At 34.6% G+C, this 18,143-nt stretch overlaps 5 protein-coding genes across 7 annotated transcripts; 2 read left to right on the top strand and 3 right to left on the bottom strand.

Moving 5' to 3' along the window:
* Positions 1-126: 126 nt before the first annotated feature.
* On the top strand, positions 127-1,449 carry LOC123014720 (beta-1,4-galactosyltransferase 7). The gene is made up of 4 exons (XM_044413972.1): positions 127-396; positions 443-875; positions 919-1,065; positions 1,110-1,449. The coding sequence occupies exons 1-4, from the start codon at positions 282-284 to the stop codon at positions 1,348-1,350; spliced, it is 936 nt and encodes a 311-aa protein (XP_044269907.1). The 5' UTR covers positions 127-281; the 3' UTR covers positions 1,351-1,449.
* Positions 1,441-3,462, bottom strand: LOC123014709 (nicotinamide/nicotinic acid mononucleotide adenylyltransferase 1). 2 transcript variants are annotated; one of them, XM_044413961.1, is made up of 6 exons: positions 3,269-3,460; positions 2,993-3,216; positions 2,702-2,884; positions 2,545-2,646; positions 2,337-2,491; positions 1,441-1,626 (listed from the first exon to the last, which is right to left on the bottom strand). In XM_044413961.1, exons 1-6 carry the CDS (start codon positions 3,342-3,344, stop codon positions 1,617-1,619), a joined length of 750 nt encoding a protein of 249 aa, XP_044269896.1. In that variant the 5' UTR covers positions 3,345-3,460; the 3' UTR covers positions 1,441-1,616. The 2 variants fall into 2 exon arrangements, with proteins under 2 accessions (XP_044269896.1, XP_044269889.1); XM_044413954.1 differs by lacking the exon at positions 1,441-1,626 and adding an exon at positions 1,679-2,253 and having other exon boundaries at positions 3,269-3,462.
* A 177-nt stretch (positions 3,463-3,639) lies between these two features.
* LOC123015998 (clathrin interactor 1) lies at positions 3,640-11,035 on the top strand. 2 transcript variants are annotated; one of them, XM_044416149.1, is made up of 6 exons: positions 3,640-3,724; positions 3,775-3,841; positions 3,953-4,154; positions 4,204-4,474; positions 4,534-5,307; positions 7,444-10,128. In XM_044416149.1, the coding sequence occupies exons 2-6, from the start codon at positions 3,792-3,794 to the stop codon at positions 10,110-10,112; spliced, it is 3,966 nt and encodes a 1,321-aa protein (XP_044272084.1). In that variant the 5' UTR covers positions 3,640-3,724; positions 3,775-3,791; the 3' UTR covers positions 10,113-10,128. The 2 variants fall into 2 exon arrangements, with proteins under 2 accessions (XP_044272084.1, XP_044272085.1); XM_044416150.1 differs by lacking the exon at positions 7,444-10,128 and adding an exon at positions 10,221-11,035 and having other exon boundaries at positions 3,667-3,841.
* A 108-nt stretch (positions 11,036-11,143) lies between these two features.
* On the bottom strand, positions 11,144-13,073 carry LOC123016000 (nucleolar protein 56). Its single transcript, XM_044416153.1, has 4 exons — positions 12,940-13,073; positions 12,450-12,822; positions 12,175-12,373; positions 11,144-12,122 (listed from the first exon to the last, which is right to left on the bottom strand). The coding sequence occupies exons 1-4, from the start codon at positions 12,940-12,942 to the stop codon at positions 11,219-11,221; spliced, it is 1,479 nt and encodes a 492-aa protein (XP_044272088.1). The 5' UTR covers positions 12,943-13,073; the 3' UTR covers positions 11,144-11,218.
* A 24-nt stretch (positions 13,074-13,097) lies between these two features.
* LOC123015999 (wolframin) lies at positions 13,098-16,370 on the bottom strand. Its single transcript, XM_044416152.1, has 3 exons — positions 15,772-16,370; positions 15,559-15,663; positions 13,098-15,512 (listed from the first exon to the last, which is right to left on the bottom strand). The coding sequence occupies exons 1-3, from the start codon at positions 15,830-15,832 to the stop codon at positions 13,156-13,158; spliced, it is 2,523 nt and encodes an 840-aa protein (XP_044272087.1). The 5' UTR covers positions 15,833-16,370; the 3' UTR covers positions 13,098-13,155.
* Positions 16,371-18,143: the final 1,773 nt, after the last annotated feature.

Here is an 18,143-nt window from a genome sequence, read left to right on the forward strand (position 1 = left end):
AACGTCACCTAAACAAACCTAAGTTTAAATTGTGTATAATTGGTTGCATAATCTTTAATTTTTTTTAACCATTATTTTTTTTTAATCAAAGTATATAAAAGTAAGGTACTTCTTATCATTATTATTTTACATTTTTGTTACCAAACTCAAATCATATAAACGCAAACCAAAAATTTCATTCCTTAAAATACTTGGTCACGTTGGCAACAATGGCTACGTCAACCTGACAAAATTTAACCTCACTTTGAAAAAGAGTCACAAAAAACAAAAATGTGTTTGCAATGGTCCTAACAAAGCATAAAGTATTCCGTTTTACATTTACTCATTTCTTTGCTATTTTATTAACTGTGATGTTTGTTATAACCGTTTATCTCCAATTTAGGTTACTGACAGAGGGTGGGTTGCCTTTGGCCCTCGTCCGGTTCTAATGACTTTATTTTAGATCATTGTAATTGCCCTCGGCAAGAAAAAACAGTCATACAGTACGTCGCAAAACCCAAATATTACGCAAATAGGAATTACGAGTCGAATCATAAACTAGCAGTATTAGTACCTTACCGTAATAGATTTGAGGAATTAATCGAATTCGTTCCATATATTCACGACTTTTTAAGCGAACAAAAAATTAATCACGATATTTTCATCCTAAATCAGATTGATAACTACCGCTTTAACCGAGCATCGTTAATTAACGTAGGTTACCTTGAAACTAAATCAAATTATGACTACATTGCCATGCACGACGTTGATTTGTTGCCTTTAAACAAAAATCTGACTTATTCGTACCCCCGAACACCGTTTCATTTGGCGGCGCCTACTTTACACCCTCGGTATCACTATGACAAGTTTATAGGCGGGATTTTATTGATTAACAGGTAAGGGGGCTCCTTCGTGTTTCGCCATAACTCTTATTTATAGAGATCATTTCGGTTTGGTCAATGGGTTATCAAATAAGTACTGGGGTTGGGGCTTAGAAGACGACGAATTTTACGTGAGACTGAAAGACGCTAATCTAAATGTAACACGCCCTGAGAACATATCAACAGGAACCAAAGACACGTTTAGGTGCGTTTTTTTGGTTTTATTTCGATAATAAATAAAATTTTTAGACATATTCATGGAAAAGACCGCAAACGCGATACTGCCAAGTGTTTTAATCAGAGAGAAGTGACGAGAAGACGTGACAGACAAACAGGGCTCCACGACGTAAAATACAAGATAGTTAGTTACAAATCAATGACGATTGAAAATGCCCCTTTGAATCTTATCAACATTGAGTTGTTTTGTGATCGGACTATAACCCCCTGGTGCGATTGTTTAGAAGAAAAGACTGCCAAAAACAAAAATTAGTACCCATTGTGCCATTTTATTTATTTTTGTTGTAACTCTTTGATACAAAATTGTTTTGTAATAACTGGTTAAAGGAATAAAACCATTTTAAACTTGTCACAACTTTATTGAACAAAAACGTCTATTTACATAGCAAAAATAAATAAACACCAAGTTTTTACCACAGTTACTTAAAACATCACTGAATAAATCTCAAAACAGTTGAATGGAATGTAGTTTGAGATTTATTTAAAACAACGAGCTCTAGAGGAGGCATGCAGGTCGCGCTAGAGATGCCTGAAACAGAAAACCATGCTACACAATCACAGTAATTCATGCATTAGTTGTGTATAAGAAAAATGGAAGAGCGACATTGACAATGCTTTGTATTTTTTTTTTTTTCGTTAAATGAAAAACACAGCCAAGAGATAGATGTCTAGACTAACATGCAATTAAACAATAGTCTCAACATCGCTAATAACTTGAATTCCATGTTTAGTAAAAATGAATTTGATTAAATTTTCATCACAGCTCTTGCATTCTTTGAGATTCGCATTCGATTTGCTGGTTTTTATGTTGGTTTTGTGTAATTCGTCAATGTTGGCACAACTTTTGGAGTTTTTTAGGGTTTTCTTGTCTTCTTTACGTACCTCTTTCGAATCGGAACCTTCTTTAATTATTTTGTGATCACCGGAGCTTTCAGTTATTATTTTTACGGCTTGGCCGGGGTGTCGGATTGTGTTCAAAACGTTGGTTTTTGTCACGCTATCGACTGTATCAATCGATAAGCGTTTGTCATAATTGCGGGAGAATAAAGTGTTGTTACAAATAATCATGCAATTGGTGGGACTAGGGGACTCCATATGTACGTCAGAGGGCGATTGAGTCAAGAAATTTGAATTTAATTCGGGAGTTAAATACTTACTGTTATCCGGCAGCACAAACAAGGACAATGGTTAATCTTTTATCACAAAAAATTGTTTATTTATTAGATAAAAAACACTTACGTAGTTTTACTGCCGTATAAATTGTGTTTGTGGATATAATCAACTACTTTTTCTGGTATTAAATATTTAATTGACTCTCCTCGTCGCAATGCCCGTCTTATTTTAGTTGAACTAACTTCATTTTGGATCCACTCAGTCACGATAGTTATGTTTGACTATAATCAAAATTTATTAAACGAAAAATGTAAATTAAAAAAAATGATTTTACCATATATTTTGTAAGTACATCTGAATTGTAAATGAATTCATTGGGGTTAGTTTTTGAGCGTGTTATCACAACCAGGCCATGTTGTCCCACAATTGCCTCAATCTAAATCAAATAAACAATTAATCAAACATTTCCAAATTACTAAAAATCTACTCACATCGTCATCTGACCACAATCCGGGGGTGCCAAAAGACTCCAACAAGTCGGCCCCACAAAGCAGTTTAATTTGTACATTGTCCCCAGAGTTTCTCACATTATCAGGCACCCAATGTGAATTGTCTTCATTTATTTTATCAAAATGATTATTTATTGAGGTGTTCAGAAGGGCATTGACGTGATTCTGCAACAAAAGCGACTTTAGTAAACAATTTTCGCGCCTTGACTCTAGTGACCCACTTTCAATTTTGACACTTTTTATGGCTAATTCTGGAACAAAATTTAATCTCACCTGGTGATATTGCAAGACTTGTTTTGTCCGACTCCAAGTCTCTTGTTTGCACTCCCAATCTGACAATTTAATCCAGTCAGAGGTTTGTAAAGCCAACTTAATCATAGCTATCCGATGGGTCGCTGCTTCCAAATCTTTTTTGCCGTAACCATCATGAACTGGTGAAATTAAGCCTCCGACTACAACGTGATTCCCTAATCGATGTAAATGATCTCTTGCGACTTCTACAATTACACAAATATAAAAATAGTGATGCAAAAAACCGAAAACACATACCAAACATTCGGAGATGCATATTCGTAGGAGGGTTGAATGACCCGCATGCGAGGAGTATTACTTTAACCGGTGACATTTTTTGTAGGAACTTTGATTAACCGGAACTGAGAGATAAATCCGTGAAAAACGAATTTAAAAGGGAAAATGACCTCACTGCTAACATTTTCAATGACAACTGGGTGACAAGAAGTGTTGTCAATACACGAACATGAAACTACCCCAGTTTAATTGTAAAATTTAATTTCTAGTTGTCAACTCTACATAAAAATAGGGATTGCATTAATTGTTGTGTCTTCTGTAGCGCAAATCGTATTAATTTGTAATAATTATTGGTTATAATAATGAATTTTATGTTAGTAATTTTGAATTGACGGTTGGCGAACCTGTCGTGATGTCATTGCTGGGAAATATGGCCGACTGATCGCCAAGTCATCTTTTGCCAAATAATTTCCACTTGTTTGTGTGATAAAACCGAGAAAATCCAGACTTTTAACGTATTATTACAGATCTCAAGCTAAGAAAAATGGAAAATTTATTTAGTATGTGGAAAGTGCGAGAACTCGCAGACAAAGTGTAAGTACAAGTGACAGCACCACCAGATGGTTATCTTTTCCTATTGTATTTTTTATTAATTAAAAACTCAATGAATTTGCACCATGACCTATTTAATTATTTTATTTTTAGCACAAATGTTGTTATGAATTATACCGAAATTGAAGCAAAAGTCAGAGAGGCCACAAATGACGAACCATGGGGCCCTACAGGACAAATCATGCAAGAGTTGGCACACTCCACATTCACTTATGAACATTTCCCTGAAGTAATGTCAATGTTGTGGAAAAGAATGTTTCAGGACAATAAACAACACTGGAGGCGAATTTACAAGGTGGGTTTCACTTTTCTTAAAATAATGTGAATTTAATGTGACATTTTAGTCTCTGTTGGTACTGAATTATTTAGTAAAGAATGGATCTGAACGTGTCGTTACTTCAGCAAGAGAGCACATTTATGACCTTAGGTCTTTAGAAAATTTTAGTTTTATTGATGATTTGGGGAAAGACCAAGGGGTTAATATTAGACACAAAGTTAAGGAACTTATAGACTTTATCCAAGATGACGACCGTTTGAGAGAAGAACGGAAAAAGGCCAAAAAGAATAAAGATAAATACATTGGAATGAGTTCAGATATGATGGGCATGAGGCTAGGTAAGTTCCCAATTTTTGATAAAAAATTGGGTACAACGTTGGCGATTTTAATTTGACAGGAAGTCAAGAGAGATGGGACGACAAGCCCCGAGACTACGGCGACCGCGATTGGGAGGAGCCGTCTTCCGGTGCAAGCCGATACCGCGACCGGTCCTTTGATGACGAATATGACATTGATAAGGAAGATAGCGATACAGAATCGGCCCGTAATCACACGAACCGTAAATACAAAGATAACGACCCAAGTCCCACCGAAAAACGCGTCAATATCAACATAAACTCAGCCATCACAAACTCTCCAAAAAAATCCATGAAACCGTTAAAAAAAGTCGATCTGGGGGCAGCTGCGAATTTTGGTCGCGATGCTAGTCAAAGTCCTTTGCCACAAACAAACGATTTAATCGACGATTTCAACCCTCGCGCTGACGAAGAGGAGAAAAAATCGACGGAATTCGGTGATTTTGAGGCAGCTTTTGGATCAAATACGACGACGACGGCGACGCCGAATTCCAACGACGATTTTGCTGATTTCAGTTCGGCCTTTTCACAGAATAACACCGACGTGAATTTGATGAACCAAAATCAGAATTTATTCATGCCGAATGTCATTCCGCCCCCCAATATGGGAATACAGCAGCCGACAGTGGGGCCGGGAAATCTTATGGGGGCGCAGACGATGCCGGTGATGGGAGTGAAACCACAGAATAGTAATGATTTGTTGGGGGATTTGTCGGGATTCAGCGCCTTGAATATACAGCCTCAAGCAGGATTCGGGAATGTTCCGAATAATAATCCAGGTCTCTTAGGGACAGCGCCGAGTCTATTGGATGGAGGTAAGTTAATGGATTGAAAGAATTGTATGTCATATTTAAATACATGTTAAACTGTTATATTTTAATTGAGATTTAATTCCGAGAAATTTTAACGGGAAATTGCGTCGTGTTTACTAATTAGTTTTAATCGATTTGAGTCGCTAATAGCAAAAAGAACTTGAGAAGTGATACTAGTTTGTTTTTTGTAAGTGTGTTGGAGTGACCTTGCTGTAATAAGCGTAATTTGTTGACAAGTGTGAACTACAATTTTTTTGTTTATACTAAACAAATTAACTATAAATGATATTTGGTCACAATCTACAATAATTTCAACAATATTTTGTAACAGATATAGTTGTTCTAATTGCTTTTCAACATTTCCCTTTTCACATTTAAATAATCATTCAAAAAATGCTAGAGAAATTTCTTGACTAGAATTAAACAGTTTCATTTTTATCTTACTTTGTCCTGAATTCTGATCATAAAACACTTCACGACAAGATTTAGTTTTATATTTTTTTCTCAATCTCCCATTTTTTTTATTCAAATTTTTTTTGGGGTGTTGGAACAATATAAATTATAACGCAATGTGATGACATTTGATTTTGCACTTGGAACTTGAAAATTTTGCATTTTTCTATTGTTCCATGCTTTTAAACAAATTTCCAATCAAAGTGTTCCATGACTTCGAAATAAAATTGGCAACACCACATTATTGATAATATCACATTGTATCAGCGCGGAAATGAATGACAATTGACTATCAAAGTGTAGCATTTGAATTTAATAGTAGACATGGTATTAACTACTCGATTTTATACGATAGTTAAACAAAATGAATTGGATTGTCCTACTATTTTAATATTTATTAACTAAATTCTAGGTGCAAAAAGTATGCGAGTTATACATTGTCAATAACAATACTTTAATAACTATACTTTGACACTATAACTATACATGACAAGTGTATTTGGGAACAAATTATTTTGGTCATCAAAGTCATTTGAGTGACATAAAATTGTAAAGCAAGCTTTAGGATGGTTAACCTTATTTTCTTATTTATTTCTACTGTGTCCGTTCTTCGCCACTTGTTAACAACAAATATAACCATCTTTGGGCAATTTGGCACAATCCCTCAGAAGCGAGGGAGACGATTCTAAATTTTTGTACGGTGGAAGGTGCCAATTTTTGACAAAAGAAAAGTAAATTTGAAGTTGTCATCAATGTGGACTTAACGTTAATGCTTGGTTTACATTACATTTTTTTTTGAAGTGACAGAAAAATGATGATGTATTTTGTCCTCAATAGTACATTTAAAGTTTTATTCACATCTAAATATAAAATAATAATAATATTATCTCGCTATCTTGGCCTATTTTATACTTTTGGTACTTGTTCTACTTTGTTTTTTTTTTTAACTAAGAGAAAAATTATTAAACAAATCTAAAGTTAACTGTTATTCATTTTAAAAATTTGAATCTTTTAATACTTTTTAAAATGTGAAATAAATATTCATAATATAAACTTTGTAATGTTTTTTTCTGATATATAAGTTTTGTAATGCTTTTTTTTTCTAATTCACTAAAATAGTATATTAAAAAACAATTGCTTCAAACATTCTCATGGCGATACGAGATACGTTTGTGACACGACTATTAAAATGAGATATTGTAACACGTGTTTTTTATACTACTTTTTGCTAAAAACAGTGTTATAAAGTTGCATTTTGTGCATCCGTTTTCATTGTGACACCAAAATAGAAAAAAAAAATGAATCAGTCAAAGACTCGAGTTTTGTTTCTCAAAGTCAAGTACGACCTCGAATTTATTTGATCATACCATAGTCAGACATAAAAAATAAGTTACCTTGTCATGTATTTCAGTTTTAATGAAATAGATATTTGTTTGTTAACACAAACTTTCAGACTTTCAGTCTTCCAGTTATTTTTTGGACATATTTTTTTTTTACTAATTTGCTTGTCCTGTTAATGAATTACATAATCTAAAAACTTTGTGTAGATTTTGTAATTAATTTATGTATTTCAGTTTGCGTTCTTTTTACAGTTAGCGATTCATTTTTCTCGTATTTTTCTCCTTTAAATTTCTATCTTTTCCAAGCAGTGTTTTCGGGAAACTCACCAGAGCTTTCCCATTGCAGATCCAGTTCAGGAAGTGTTGTGTGATCGTGATTCAGGAAAAAATACAGTGGAAAAACATTTACGAGATGCTAGTGCCACCATTATGAGAAATTTGAATCGAATCAAGAAAATTTCGTCACAAAGTGATATCGACGTTATCATCAGCAGTCTTGATAAATTTTTACCACTATTACCAACTCTAACGGTACAAAAATTACTCAAAATTGATTCAACAGATTTAAGCCACTTTGCTGATCAAGAATTTCGGTATCTTCTAGATACTTTAATTGCTAAATTTGATCAGAATTTTCCACTAAACGACGGACAGGTTTATAAAGAAATGAAAAATTTATTTTCAGTGGAAGATTATCATTTCTTCAGAGTGACTTATGATGTCATTATAAAAAATTTAAAAAACAAAGATTTGAAAATTGTGAATTCACTCAGTATTTTGGCTGAAATAAGCCTGAAAAGTGAGGGTTGTTTCTCCCTAATTTTACACAATTTTTTCACAAATGAAGATCTGTGGCAAAACGACGTGAAAGTATTAATTACGTTCCCAAATCGAATTTCTAATGCCCTTCAAGGCCAATTCAACCGATTTTTTAAACCCAACGAGTATTCAAAATTCTTGATTTTCAACATAATCAAAGTGATAGAATTTTCAACCGACTTGTTACTCCAAGAACCAAAATATGAACAAAGTTTTTGTTACACGAATTTGGCACTACTTTTAAGCAAAACTTTGATTAATTACAATGAACATTACAATTCGTTTGCTATTAAAAGTTTCGTCCAAATTGCAAATATTCTAACTAACCAAAAGTCAGACAAACTTAATTTATATCGAAAAATATTTTGGTATTTATTCGAAAATTTGGAACGAAGCGCTGTGGAAATCCTAGCTGTGACAATTTTGCAAAATTCTGACCCCTCAATTTACACAATTAAAAATGTTCTGGCTCCTAAATTAATCCAAAGTGATAATTGGAAATACATTTTGTGTACAAAAATTCCTCTGTTATCACACTACGATAACGACAACCTCATAAAAAATTTAATAGTGTATTTAAGTACCACTTCCGAGCATAATTTGTTTACACTATTGGTAAATTTAGTCACTGTTTGGGCCGACAAATCAGCCCTAAATCACACAAGTGTAGAACACCACTTGTATTTAACAAAACTAATCATAGTTGCGATAAATAGTTTCAAAAATATTGGTCTCAGTGAGCATCAAAGACAGATTTTACAATCAAAAATGTACTCGGGGGTTCCTGTCCACTTGGAAAATTCTACCACTTCTGTAAGGGCTATGGGAATGAAAGCTGCAGAAATTGTTTTGAATTTTATCCAGACTGAGAATGAGAAAAGCGAAAGTTTGCTATTCGAATTTGAAAAAATGCCAATTGAGGGAAAAGAAATTGGGGGAATTTTGCAAAAATTATATGATACTGATATGACGATATACTTCAAAAATAAAGATGTCGAAGAAAACATTTACGCATTGATTTCAAGGCTGTTAGAGGTGGAAAAGTGTGTCGAATATGTGCCTCCAGTGAGACAATTGAAGAATCAAGAGGAACCCAAAAATGTGTTTGTGGCTGAACCAATCCACGAAAAAAATAATTTGCTCACGATTATTGACAGTACTGACTTTGAATTGGATTCAGATGATGATTTGGAGCCCTACGACTTGTCAAATGATGTGAAATTGTCGAAAAAGGAGCCCCCGAAATATTTGCGGGATTTGAGAGACGGTCTATTGGAGACGCAACATTGTGACATTTTTACTTTAAGTCTTGAAGTTTGTGAAGATTTGATAATCAAACAATTACCCGACGATGATGTCTCACTTGGGATAGAATTATTACAAATTTTGGTTGCACTAGACCAACGTTTTTACGTAGAAAATTTTGATTCGTTGGTATTTAAAAGTTGTGTTGCTATCACTTGCATTTATCCATCACAGTGTGCTGAATATCTTTGCAAAGAATTTCATGCTGACATTGGAACTTACTCGATTTCCCACCGTATTTTTCTACTCGATGTTTTAAGTGAAGCTTCAAGGACTTTGTCATCTCTCACACCGGAAAAACCGGATGAAAAAATTGCAATCAATCGAAAAAAGAAAAACTCAGAATTGGAAAACGCTGAAAAAATCATTAAAAAACGTCTAGAGACCAAAACTCGTTACTTCCACAAACACAAACCTTTCCGATTGGAAAAACTCAATAAGTTTGCACACGTTGCCGGTCATTTCTTTTTTCCTCTATTGTACGGTTATAACCGAAATAAAATGATTTCGCAAATTCCCCAAAATGACAGTGATTTTATATTGTTGATTCATTTTACTCGAACTCTGTCCGTAGTAATTTGTGCGTCGCAGAATTGTCTTATTGAACCACGAATGGCGAAAGAAGTGCTACATTTTTCGTGGTATTTGCGTTTTCACAAGGAAGTCAAAGTGAGGATGGCTGTTATTAGTTTGATAGGAGCTGCTGTTCTAAATACACCAAAAGAGATTTTAGTTTCGGATTTTATCGATGAATTGTTTGAGTTTAGGCTCTGGTTGGGCGATTTACTGAATTTGAATGTGACTCGTGGAGAGCCGAATTTGGAGTGTAGGAGTTTAGCGGCTAGTACTATGTGTATTATTGATAGTTTTTTGAAAGTTGATGATGAATAAAGGTTTTCTAATTAAATGAGTGTTTTATTGTATTAACATTGAGGGAAAAAACTTGTTTTAATATGCACTGGTTTTATGTGCCTTGTTGATCAGCGAGATTTTGTGCAGGTCCGATGTTAACCCCCACATCAGCTCAACAGCCTCTTCAACCGTTGTCTTCCACATCGTCCAATAACAACACAGAGATTAAAACACCAGCAAATAAAAATCAACAAAATATAGGGTCGACGTGGAGCAATTCTGGCAACTTAAATATCGATTTAGATAATTTACTAGTGACGAAACCGAAACAAGGAGTCTCACCTAGTATGAACCAATTAGCGAGCAATCCGACATCACCTGTCAATCAACCGAAAATAACAAATCAATATGCGATGAATTTCAACGCTCAAGGCTTCCCCCAAACGAATACGTTCAATCAGCCAAATAAACAACTATTTCCAAGCTTTTAAAGCATGATATAATCATTTCTTTATTCGAAATTCCAAAGATTGTATTTTATTCGTTGAGATTGAGCCAACTGATCTTGCGTTTTTAGTTTTAAAAAAACGTATTTCTTGCACATAATTTTGTATAGTCTGTTTGGTTGTATCTACAATGCTCATGAGGGTGCTGGGTATATTTAAGTTTGTTCATATTTTATTTAGTATTATGCAACTATTTATATAACTACTAATTTGTAAGAGCAGCAAAATTTTGGCTCTGTTTAGTAAACAGATAAAGCAATATTGCACTGTTAATAATTTTCTATAAAATAAAAACAAATTCGACTTATCGGCAGTTTTTTTCTTTTTCAATTGAGAGTTGCGATACCGTGGTGCCTTATTAACGATAAAAATATTATTCATGTTACATTAGTAACTATTTGAACATTCCGCTCATTTAGTTTATTGTAAAAACAAAATAAATTGTTGTGAATATTATACCTGGTTTTATTGCAACGATAAAATGAAATTGACATACAGATTTCAACATTATCTACTTCACACTGTTAGATTTTTAACCCATGTTTTAAGAAGAAATAAGACCGGTAATTTGATCAAGTATCTATTTAAAAACAATAGGTTTTACAAGAATAAAAATAGAGACCCGACTTTCCCAAACAATTACTCAGCGTCTTCTTGCTTATTCTTCTTATTTTTCTTTTTCTTCTTTTTGGGCGGCTCCTCCGCCTCTTCTGCATTCCCATTAGTCTCGCCCACGCCATTCTCCCCCACTGACTCATTCGTATCATTCAACTTACGTTTCTTCTTTTTCTTCTTCTTCTCAGATTTATTTTGCGCTGTTTCTTGTTCCAATTCCTCCATTGCTTCCTTCATTACTTCGATATTTTTCTTTGGAACGTCTCCTGTTTCATAAAACTTGAGCCTATCTTCGACTTGTTGTCTCAATTTCTCTCCAAAGATCTGTGTTGGTTGTTCAGTAAAACAATCAATTCGTGATGCTATCGAGCATTTGTTTGCCAGATACCTCGAGATGCGCCCCTTGTTTTTTGCCCCGGCACGTCCAATAAAAGTGGAATGGAAAAGTAACCCGTATTTCGGAGTGTTTCCTCTGGTCTTGAGAGCCCTGAAAAGGGCCTTTTCGGCCCCAAGGATCTGAACTGTGGACGCTGGGTATTTCGCAAGATTTGTTAAAGACCCAGCATGAGCGATCAAGCGGGCCCCTACTTGTTCTCCGATTAATTTTGCCAGGTTTGGGGCCACGTCGGTCATTTTTGTTCTCAAATACTCGGAAAGTTGGTTTCGATAGTCAGCAAGGGCTATCACTCGGCCGGCAAACATTTCGATATTTAGCAAATCAACTACGCTTATATCCATGCCCATGCTGGACTTGGATGCGTCTAAAATTGCCTGAGCTTTGCCTGAATCCATTGTGATTTCTTCTAAACCCGCAAGAGAGTCATCGGTTAGTTCTTTGCGATTTTTTATGAATTTCGTCAAACGGGCGTAAGTGTAGTTTTCGGGGACAATTTTTACCAATTCTGGGAAATGGTAAGAGTACCATTCGCTACAATATACATATCAGAAAAGAAAGTTTAGGACATTTCATCAAATAGTACCGAATTCTCATTGAGAAAGTGTTGATGTCTTTGTCAAGTTGGTCTAAAAGGGCTATTGATTGTATTATCATATTATCAACTCTGTGAACGTTAAACTTGACTTTGGCTCTTGAATATGAATGTCCAAGGCCAAGTTGGGCCACGGCTGAACTTTTCTCAGTAAAACCTTTCACAAGGTTGTGGAAATGATGCCTAATACCTGTACAGAGACTTCTATTAATTAGGGTCAATATTCCACTAATTCTTTTACAATCAGTGTCGATCCTCGATCTTACCTCTAATTACCTCTGGGACAGCCCCAACATGGCTGCATTGTATCCCAAGAGCTTCAGTAATAGCAGCCCCCAATTTGGGGTCGCTAACTCCCAACGTAATCTTATTCTTTTTCTTACTTTTTGGGACTGTGATATCCAAAAAGTGTAACAAGTCTTCAGGTACAATACCCTCCGAAATGGCATTGATACTTTCCAAGGCCGAAATTGCAGTTTTAAAAGGTGAAAAGCCCTCAAGTTGAACAACACTATTAAAGCGGGCTAAGTCATGTATAGCTGCTTCCAACTGGGGTAAAAGCATACCAATTTCTTCAAATTCTTGGACTTTGAAGACTCCATAGCCGGCGGCGTGCTCGAATAACACATAGAGTTTAGACTGAAAAGCATGCGACGTGAAAATGAGGTTATATTTACAAACATTGCTTTAATTTCGATTGTTCAAAAAAAAACAATCAATTAGCAATGTTTTAATTACACAGTTTTAAACTCTTACCATAATTAATGAATAAAATTGGGACAAAATTAATTATATTTTCTAAAAGCACGCATTACAGCCACAAGCTACACGTGGTAATACAAGTCGCTAGTGACTTTCATAACTTTGTGGTGGTACACCTGTGCGAAGATTTCAATTCTGGCGCAAAACCCAAATAATTTCTAACATTTATTAACATAAATAAATACATTTTTTAATAAATTACGTAACAAATCACTTAAACACTACGACTGGGCTTAAAATAACATTCAAGACAAACTTGAATCCCAAAATGAGACCATCAATAACATTCTTAATATCAAATCTAGATTGCAGCTCTTTTTTAATGTTTGTTAATTTATTATTACTACACGCAAGGCAACCAATTTCCTCCAATTTTACATGAGTTTTGAACCCTCCTAAAATCCCATCAGACCCCACAATCTCATTATTAAACAATGTACCCTTGAACCAAATGTGATCATTAGGCTTAAGCCCGAGGGTAAAATTTCGAAAATAATCATCAACAACAATCGTTACTTCAGGACTTTTTCCCCAAATCCCTGATTGCACTTTCGTTGTTATTTCAAACGTGTACGAATTATGTTTTTGAAGCGAACACGACTTTGTCGATTTTATTGCATTGTAGAAGGAGCTGCACTCTTCGCGAACAGCAGGGGGGAAATTTGAACAATCATTTCTAGTTTCTTCCCCGTAAAAACAATAAAGATAATCACGTAAAGTCAAAGGGAACTGATCGATAATCGTTTGGAACTTGTTTGAGATAGTCAAAATTTTAATGTCATGGATGTAACCGTCCCAGTTAATGTGCGAATTGTGTAATTCAGAACACTTCAATTGGGCAATTGCGATGTTTTCTTCTTGCCAGACTGGTTGATGGCAAAACCGCTGATAAACATCCCATGATAAATACTCCGGTAATTTATTTTCAAAATAAAGTTCCTCGTTTTTATAACTGGATTTGATAAGGGTTAAAACAGCGAAAATTGTTGAAAGGACTTGAATAAAAGCTGTGATTTTACTAAATCTGGTTTGGGCACAGGCCCAACAAACCGCCAACCCTAAACCAGATACACCGACGAAAACACAAACGCTGAGAAAGAAATTCGAAGCCACTATCCATTTTGTTAAAGCAGCTGCCGGGAGTATCACACTTGTTAGCCCAACTAGGGGTAAGAATAAAACAACCCCCACTAAAGCCAAACTGCCGCGTAACAAGCCGTACATTGTGGCCCCCTCGGAGCTTACTATACACACCTGGAGCCAACTCAGAGTCACACAGTGGGGGATCAACATTTGATAAGTGCCTTTCCAGTCCTGCCTTGACGCTATTTTGACCAACAAAAGTGGAATAAACATGTAGAGGAATAATCGAAAATTGATACAAAATTCGATGCCGTTTCCTATCACATAACTGGCGAAAGTTGGGATTTTTAAATCAAGAAACCTCCAACCTTGAGCTACAACTGGATCAGTCTCATAGGGGTATTTCGCTAGCACATTAATCCCGAAACTAAAAAATACCAAAAGATCGAAAACTGTCTTCCCCCTTCTCTTATACATGAAACCTAGAAGTGTTGCAAAAGTCAGACAGAATGAAATTATCATTAATTCGGACTGGGGGATCCACTGGTTGACTATAATAGGATAAACAACAAAATTTACTAAAAGTGACCCAAAAAACAAACCGTATGGTTTAAGATTATTCCGGATGTACAAAAATTCTGCATCTTCTGAATTCAAATCACCCCCAGAATAAGTAATAAATAAACCTGACCACAACCGGAAATCGTGAAATTCGCGTTTAATTTGCAACATTTGAAACGTCGAAATAACCATTATGATAAAGCTAACAAAATAGAAAATCATAGGAAAAAAATATAAAACATTGTCAGAACTAACCAGTGTGTAAACCAACATTAAGACAAGTAACTGAATTTCGGACTTAGCTAAAGGAAAAAATAGGGTGAAACCTTGCCCTAGAAATTTTACAAGTTTGTAATACAGTATCTTGAGGGCTAGAACGGGATGTAAGATTGATCTTTGAATAAGGGGAATATTGTCTAGAGCTTTTAAATCAGGGTCTGAGAGACACAAAGTGCGATTGACTAGAGGAAGGTGTCCGTGAGAGTAATCAACAGCGGCTGATACCAAAAGGTCTTCTGTGAGTTTCTCGTTTTGGTCCGACTTCTGACTCCAGTCGGTTTCTTCATCTGATTCAGATTCATTAAAAGCAAGCTCGCCATTAATGTGACCATTTTCGTGATGTATTGTTTGATACTGATCGCGATCAATCGCCAAAATTTTTCTCTGTAATTGATCAGAGGTTATATAATCGCCCCCATTTGACAAACTGGCAAACATTTCACGAGCGGCCTTCCTGGCTAGTTTCTCGTGCTGTGTCATACTAATACACCGCTTAACATCTAGATAATTTAGCTCTGTGATGCCTTTGCCTGTTTGTAGACACGTTTTGAGCAAATTTGTGGCCTCGGTGTTACCCTGTTCCGACGCTTTGATTAACCAGAACACACCCAATTGCTCGTTTTCTCTCATTTCTGTTTCTATTTCTGGAATTGTTTATTTAATTTAAGAACTGAGGTTGTGGGTACTTACCACAGGGCTCATCTAATAATTGTTTCGCAAGGACGACTTGTGATTCGGGACAACCGTCGGTCGCCATTTGGCTTCGCAACCGTTTGAGGGAGCTTCGGGGGCCGTCTGAAAGGGGTGAAAATGTAACCTCAAAAATGACTTTAACACAAGGGGCTGTTTACGCTTTGAGAAAAAGGAAAATAGCGTTTCCGGCTATTTTTAACAATTACTTACCATGTAAAGTCCATTGTTTTCGTCCAGATGTTGCCCTTTTTGGTACCACACCAGCCATCATTTGTAAATAAACACTAAATGTCAATTGTCAAATGCCAAGTGTGACAACACAGGTTATGCAACTTGATGTGACGAAACAAATGACAGGTACGTGTATTACTGGTGGCCCAACCAAGAATGAAAAATTTACATAATACTAGTAATTTCCTCTCAACAAGAAGTAAAGTGACGCTTTTATTCCCTCTTTTTTGAGTAATAATCTGGTACTTTATCCCCTCGGGGATAAAATAAATGAAATACTGAATTTTACTTTGAAAATACTCTGGAACTAAATGATTTAATTATTTAATAACTGGCTAGCTACTTAAGAGAGGCATTTTCAAGATGAATACAGTAACTTATAAATTGACGTTAGAGAGCAAAAAAAAAAACACAGAATTTGTGACCTGCAACTGCAGCAACCGGAAATTGAGCAGATGTATCCGGCTTTCGTGTTTACCAGTGCAAAAGGTTCTAGCAAGTAACGACTGTTCCAGAACTCGCGTCACAGAGAAAATTTTCAGTAAGGTAAGATACCAAAAACATGAAAAAAATGTTTAAAAAATTCTACCTGTCAAAAAATTTTGACATTTATTTTTTGACATTTGACATTTTTTATATCTATTTCAGGATACTGATGATCTTGTATATGTTTTTTTTTTATAATTATTTATTAAAGGGGCAAAAATTTTGCCCCTAAAAGCCACAAATAACATTGAACAGAGTTACAATTTAGTATACAGCTTCCTTGTTTTCTCTTTTAATAGCCTATAGCAAAAAAACTTGGAAAATTATTTTTCCAACAGAAATAAGTAGAGTCAAAGTGCAAACTTTAAACCCTAATAACTTCGAAATTTTATAGATATTTTATAGATAATTTTTTTTTAACATTTTTTCCATGTTCCTAGTATCTTACCTTATATGGCATTTTTCTTTGGGGCGCGAGTTCTGGCGCATCCTGTATGTTTAAAATAGAAATTGTATTAAATTTAACTTCAGACGTTCTGGTAGGTATGTATTTAAAATTAAAAAGAATTGGTTTTGAGGTATATTTTCTATTAACTACAGGGTGATTTTGAGGTACGTGCAAATATTTTAACAATAAGTAATAGTAGAGTTCAAGAAAAATCAAAATAATTCAACTTGCCTCATGCGAATGTTTATAGTTTATGAGATTTCCAGGATTTTGTTCATCGAATAAATTGAAATTTGCCGCGCTGCCTTAAATTGTATCAACTCAATTTGTAAACAAATATGATCTCTGAGGTTAGTTCTTAAAAATCTATGACACTGTTTAAAAAAAATAGCTAAAATTACCAAAAATAGGCACAGAAAAAAGTGTCCTCATCTAAAAAAAAATCATAAAACGGTAAAATTTTATATAATTTTTTTTGTTGCATTTATCACCCAATTTCATTATCTCAAATGTTACCGATTACTAGCAATGTAAACTTAGTGATAAAGTAATTACTTTGATATTTTTTTCGACGCCAATGTGGAGGTTTCACCCTCTATATCTTAGAAACAATAAACATTCGAAAAAGGTAAGTTGAGTTATTTTAATTTTTTTTGAGCTTTACTATCGCCTGTAAAAATATTTGTATTTGCATATACCTCAAAATCACTCTATATTATAAATACCATTTATTCCTACTTATGGCAATGAATACATGTAGAAGTGCAAGTAATTAGTCTAATTCTCTAATTAGTAAAGAATTAATCTCGGAATTCATTTTCCACTGCAAAAAAACCTGCAATTAGTGCAATTAGGATTATTAAAAACCACAAATGGCAAATGGGTAATAAAGAGTTTCTAATTACAAATTTCCGATAAAACTGGAAAGGCCACCATTTCCAAATTAACTTTTTAGTCATCCAAAAATTAAATAATTTAACTGGCAAAATAGACATGAAAATAAAATAATAACATACAATAACACCAGTTACAAAATATATTATTTCTAAACAAAATCCATAATTATTATTTCTAAACAAAATCCATAATTATTGTGTTTAAGTTTTTATCGCTAACACATGCTTATACTTATACCATTTTTTTTTATTTGTCCGAACCTTCACACAATTAGTTATTTTCACGATAGTTGTTAATTCAACGTGTGGTTCCAGAAATGTGCTTATTTTCTCTGTGAAAACTAGTTTCGTCTACAAGAGCAACAGTTGCTCCACACCAACTGAAAGAACTAACGGTTTGTGAACATTTAAAGTGCAAATATTTCATTGCGCAAATATAATTTGCTGAATTGGCAACTACGAGTAAAATTAAATTAAACATACACTATAAAATAAACTTTTATAGCTTGTAAAAAGCGGTC

This window comes from Tribolium madens, unplaced genomic scaffold (genome assembly GCF_015345945.1).
Source record: "Tribolium madens isolate multiple individuals breed KSU strain unplaced genomic scaffold, Tmad_KSU_1.1 Scaffold_19;HRSCAF=116;Tcas5.2_LG9, whole genome shotgun sequence".
Classification (NCBI taxonomy): Eukaryota; Metazoa; Arthropoda; class Insecta; order Coleoptera; family Tenebrionidae; genus Tribolium; species Tribolium madens.

Excerpts from the sequence above, each read along its gene's own strand:
- LOC123014720 (XM_044413972.1), top strand. The coding sequence starts at position 282 with ATGGTCCTAACAAAGCATAAAGTATTCCGTTTTACATTTACTCATTTC. Across the intron at positions 876-918 it reads GGGATTTTATTGATTAACAG|AGATCATTTCGGTTTGGTCA; the intron begins GTAAGGGGGCTC and ends TCTTATTTATAG. Across the intron at positions 1,066-1,109 it reads GGAACCAAAGACACGTTTAG|ACATATTCATGGAAAAGACC; the intron begins GTGCGTTTTTTT and ends TAAAATTTTTAG.
- LOC123014709 (XM_044413954.1), bottom strand. The coding sequence starts at position 3,344 with ATGTCACCGGTTAAAGTAATACTCCTCGCATGCGGGTCATTCAACCCT. Across the intron at positions 2,885-2,992 it reads AAGTCTTGCAATATCACCAG|AATCACGTCAATGCCCTTCT; the intron begins GTGAGATTAAAT and ends CTTTTGTTGCAG. Across the intron at positions 2,254-2,336 it reads TTATACGGCAGTAAAACTAC|TAAGTATTTAACTCCCGAAT; the intron begins GTAAGTGTTTTT and ends GCCGGATAACAG.
- LOC123016000 (XM_044416153.1), bottom strand. Across the intron at positions 12,374-12,449 it reads TGTCCCAGAGGTAATTAGAG|GTATTAGGCATCATTTCCAC; the intron begins GTAAGATCGAGG and ends GTCTCTGTACAG. Across the intron at positions 12,123-12,174 it reads ACTTTCTCAATGAGAATTCG|CGAATGGTACTCTTACCATT; the intron begins GTACTATTTGAT and ends TGTATATTGTAG.
- LOC123015998 (XM_044416149.1), top strand. The coding sequence starts at position 3,792 with ATGGAAAATTTATTTAGTATGTGGAAAGTGCGAGAACTCGCAGACAAA. Across the intron at positions 3,842-3,952 it reads CGAGAACTCGCAGACAAAGT|CACAAATGTTGTTATGAATT; the intron begins GTAAGTACAAGT and ends TTTTATTTTTAG. Across the intron at positions 5,308-7,443 it reads GCCGAGTCTATTGGATGGAG|ATCCAGTTCAGGAAGTGTTG; the intron begins GTAAGTTAATGG and ends TTCCCATTGCAG.
- LOC123015999 (XM_044416152.1), bottom strand. The coding sequence starts at position 15,832 with ATGATGGCTGGTGTGGTACCAAAAAGGGCAACATCTGGACGAAAACAA. Across the intron at positions 15,664-15,771 it reads AAAACAATGGACTTTACATG|ACGGCCCCCGAAGCTCCCTC; the intron begins GTAAGTAATTGT and ends CACCCCTTTCAG. Across the intron at positions 15,513-15,558 it reads ATTATTAGATGAGCCCTGTG|AAATAGAAACAGAAATGAGA; the intron begins GTAAGTACCCAC and ends AAACAATTCCAG.